The sequence below is a fragment of the Octopus bimaculoides genome, chromosome 7 (assembly GCF_001194135.2).
Source record: "Octopus bimaculoides isolate UCB-OBI-ISO-001 chromosome 7, ASM119413v2, whole genome shotgun sequence".
NCBI lineage: Eukaryota > Metazoa > Mollusca > Cephalopoda > Octopoda > Octopodidae > Octopus > Octopus bimaculoides.
This window is the reverse complement of record NC_068987.1, coordinates 42,799,560-42,804,082: the sequence shown is the minus strand read 5'-3', so window position 1 is coordinate 42,804,082 and position 4,523 is coordinate 42,799,560. Positions and strand designations below refer to the sequence as shown.

The window sequence follows — 4,523 nt, the reverse complement described above, 5'->3', positions numbered from 1 at the left end:
GCCGCCCTCATAGTTCCAAATACAGCCGTTCTTCCCGTCACGCTGGCCGACAGCTCTTCAGGCAGTGTCAGCTTCAAAACTCCTCCCTCCCCTGTGACCAACCACTCACTCTCCTTCATCTTTCTAGGCTCCACCTTCATCTCGCGGACCTCCAACTGTCGCGCATCCACTCCTTTGCCCGCCGCAGCCGCACAACTTGGGCCAGCCTCCGGCGCCGCCTCCACTTTCCCACAATGGGAAACAAAACAACAATCAACGAAGCAACAACTAAACAACAATTCAATCAACAATGGCAACAATTCGATAAACAGTTCAACTTAGACTCACGCAATAACTTCACAGAGACGGGATACCGCTAAGCAGTTCGTCCAGCATGCTAACGTTATACTGCCAACTCACTGCGTTAGAATGTAAACATCCATTTTAGAAATATATTCTTATCTTAACATTATTGGGGTGTTACTTTTTACTTCCTCACTTGCTGACAATAAATTTCATAACATTTCACCTCCTAACTTTTTTTTCTACTAATTTTTGTTCAATGTGACTAACGATTCTGAATTCACCATGCATTTTTCTATCATTTAAGCCTAAGAAAAGCATATTTTTATTTTAAAATACAAAAATTTATGTTAATTGAAGATGAATAGGTGCCTTACTGCCCACCTTTAGAGCTAACATATTTTGATGTAACTTTTTTTCTACTGAACCAAATCTCAGTTGAGGAAGTGTCCTCTTTAAAACTGTTAACAGTTTGCAATTTAGTTGAGAACTAAATTAGTGGTGAAGCTTCGAAGTTGCTGCAATTGACGAAATGTTGAAGAATATATTCAACCATTACTGTGGTTGAATGATATATATTATTTATATGATTGAATGCCACGCATCGATTTCCAAGTAAGTTTACCTTAATAATTCTAATGCAACTCTATTTTACTGTTCTCTTTCTCTTTCCCCCTTTGTTTCCTCTCTTCCTTTCTCTAATTCTTTTTATCTCCCATTCTCCCTCTTTCGTTTTTTTTCTCTCTCATCCTTTCTCTATTTCTTTTCCTCTCCCCTTCACCATTCTCTATTTGTCCCTCTCTCTTTCTCACTCTTCCTCCTTTACTCTCTCATCGCTCACACATGACCATCGGCCATCTTTCTTTTCCTAATTTGAGCTTCTTTCTTTCCTTTCAATCAGCTACACAGATCAGACACATTCTTGTCTGTTTCCTCTCCTATCTTTTCCTAGCTTGTTCCTCCAGTGTTCGCCATCTCACCTCATTATGGCTTAGCAGCCCTTAGTGTTTGTTTTTAATGTCCTGTTTTTGTTACCAGCTTTGACCCTCTGCAAATCCCAAATTTTATTTTGCTTTGCGCTCAAAATGTGTATATAAAATAGCCGACAACTGATGAAGGGTCGTTCTTTGTTACTTGTCTTGTTTTCCATTTGTTTCTTTCGTTGTTTGCAAAAAATGATCGTATTCCATGTTTTCATATTTCATGTTGTTTACGTTTTATGATGTCCTGTACCCATATATGCATATACATATATAAGTATGTACATATATGTATGCATATATATATACATATATATTACTCGTTTCAGTCATCAGAAAGTAGTCATGCTGGTGCACCACCTTGAAGCTTTAGTCAAATGAGTCAACCCCAGTCCTTATATATATTTTTAAAAACTGGGTACTGATTCTATCAGTTTCCTTTGCTGAATTGCTAAGTAACACTGGTTGTCAAGTGGTGGTTGGGAACAAACACAACGCACACACACACACACACACACACACACACACACGACAGGCTTCTTTCAGTTTCCGTCTACCAAATTCACTCAAATATCTTTTGTTACACCAATCTGCAGCTTTCTTAGTAGGTGTAGACTCTATTCCTTTAAATGCTTGGTTTTCATTATTATTTTAAAAAAAACTATATGTAAGTAAAAATTCCTTACAAAACAAAAAGAATTAATACTCACAGAGTTTTTGATCCTTAATTTGGAACTACAAATGGAAATTACAATTGAATCAACATTGACCTCCAACTGAAAGAAAAAAATTGAGTAATGAGAGAATACAAAATGTAAAAGTTTTTCATATGAACACAGTATTTTTTGTTTGTTTTTTGCTATAATTATTGATGTTGTAGCAATATATTTAACTGATTATTTTTATTTTATTCCAAAAAGGTGAGCTGAGTTTGTAAAAGAGAACGATCTCCAAGAAACAAAATAAAAATACAATAAATATAAACTTGATCTGTTTTTAGGTTTGCTAATAAAACTTCATGCAATGATAAGGCTTCAAAGATAAGTCTATAGACTCATTAAAATATTCCTCCCCACGGAAATCTTTAGTAAAAGGTGAAAGATTTATCCACTCAGGGTAAGGAGAAACCAGAGTAACAATTGTATGGATGGTGACTACCCATACATAATACATTCAGAGACAAGCACTGATTAGGATATGTGAATTATAGCAAATATTTAATTCTTTAGGCAATATGCCTCTAGTATTCTGGACATAATGTAATTAGTACAACATAATAAACAATTTTCAACAAACGTTTTCCATCAAAATATAAAGTTTAATTAAATTTGTATAGAATAATATTTTCAGACTGATCGTGGCAACTTCACATGGTGATTTCTGTACTGACATTATCACATTCGTTGACAATGAAGAAGTCAAGCAGAAAGTAGCGTTAATGTTGTTGATTGCTAATAAACACGGTGGCAGATGACAAAACACTCTACCAGACAAAATATTAACTTATAGCTAGTTTACATGCCATAACATAAATTCATACCCCAGCGGGGTTTACCTTTCAACTCTCCAGTGTCAATGAAATCAAGTACCAATCAAGTGTGGTTAAGGTACATATTTATTCTGCCTTTATGTTTCCTTCAAACAGTAAGAATCATTTAGATATAGTAAAGCTCAACCCATCTATGATCGAAGATGTCCAGCCATGACCTTGGGTTTTTCTTTCTTTCTTTCTTAGGTTGTGATTTGGCTGCTATTTCAAGCATGTTAGAGTGTAGGACAAAAGCCCCATTGTTATATTGTTTTGGTTATTTTTTTGTTTTTTTTCACCTTTTACGTGTTTTTGGCATTAGACCGTGGCCATGCTGGGGCACCACCTTGAAGAATTTTTAGTTGAACATATCAACCCCAGAATTTTTTTTTCCTTTTTACCTTGAAGAATTTTTAGGTGGCTGTATGGAACCCAGAATTTTTTTTAAGCCTGATCAAAACCACTTCTGTGACGTATTTCATTGTTTTTTTTGTTTCTTTTTAACTTGTTGTAATCATTAGACTGCAGCCATGCTGGGGCACCACCTTGAGGAATTTTTAGTCAAATGTATTGACTCCAGGATTTTTTTAAATGATTTTCAGCCAGCACACGAAGTTAAGCCTAGAAGGTATCTCCACATGCTAGAAATAAAAGCCAAATCTCTTGAAATTTTTTTTATAACCCCCACCATTTTGGTCTTTTTATTTTTTTTTATTTTCTAAAAATCTTTTTACTTGTTTCACTCACTGGACAAAAATTTCAAAACATTTCTGTACTTACGGTTAGGGTTAGTTTTAGGTTAGGGTTTTAAGATTAGGGTTAGAGTTTTAGGGTTAGGTTTTTAGGGTTAGTGTTGGGGAAAAATGTCAAAATTGAAGAAGTTGGTGGGGTTAGTTGTTATTTTACAGTATGGCAGCACAAACGCGAAACAAAAAGTTTTATTGTATTACCTTTAGCAGTTTGATTCTATCGAGGTCCAACTTGACAAGTAGAAAACAGTCGTCGGGCAAATAAACTTCTTCAACATACTCTGACACCTGAATGAATGAATGAATATATATATATATACTGTAAGTTTAGAGGGAACACTTGATAAGTGTAAGCACCTGTATATGCCAGATAGTGGCAGAGAGGTGAGGGAATATATCAAACATAAATTAAAAACAGAACACAAAGGATATCACGGTACATGGGTTTCAAGCTTTATAAACAATTTGTTATTACATCAGCATAGGTATATTATTGATATAAAAGATGGTGTAAAGCTCTCCTCAGCCGCAAAACATTGTTAGTCCAAAGATACATCACAAAAGAAAAAGTACACGTAGTATTACCCATTATAATAGGTTTATCGCATCCCTTTGAAAAGGCATATTTGTATAAAGGTTCATTGGATTTCAAAAAACCTGCCCATACTAAAGTCCTTTAGACTTATTTATAGGGAACATATCTAAATAATTTAGTCATTGACTCTAAAATTTCGAATAACCTCGCCAGAAATAGGGAAAGAGGGCGGCTTATAAATGCCAAAACCTACCCTGGCGAAGAATGTACCCCACAACATAGATTAGTAGTTAGCGACTTTGGGATCAAGGCAAAATGGGTGCCCAGAATTAGACAGGCTTGGAGGAGAAGGGTGTGGAAGCTTAAAGACCCTGCAAATGGACAGAGACTTAGAGACAAGTTACTTGAAGCATTTAACGAAATAGAAGGGGATATAGCATCATACAACG

At 35.4% G+C, this 4,523-nt stretch overlaps 1 protein-coding gene and 1 non-coding gene across 3 annotated transcripts in view; both read right to left on the bottom strand.

The window, feature by feature from the left end:
* The window catches only part of LOC106870739 (DNA-directed RNA polymerase III subunit RPC1), a 212,730-nt gene that overhangs the window by 34,996 nt on the left and 173,211 nt on the right, over positions 1–4,523 (bottom strand). For both annotated transcript variants that reach the window (XM_052969556.1, XM_052969557.1), the window contains 2 exons: positions 3,741–3,827; positions 1,973–2,038 (listed from right to left, as the gene is read on the bottom strand). In XM_052969556.1, coding sequence (XP_052825516.1) covers positions 1,973–2,038; positions 3,741–3,827 — 153 coding nt within the window. The remainder of the gene's footprint in view (positions 1–1,972; positions 2,039–3,740; positions 3,828–4,523) is intronic.
* Positions 2,276–2,398, bottom strand: LOC128248415 (U5 spliceosomal RNA). The gene has a single exon (XR_008264658.1). It is a non-coding gene; the product is annotated as a U5 spliceosomal RNA (small nuclear RNA).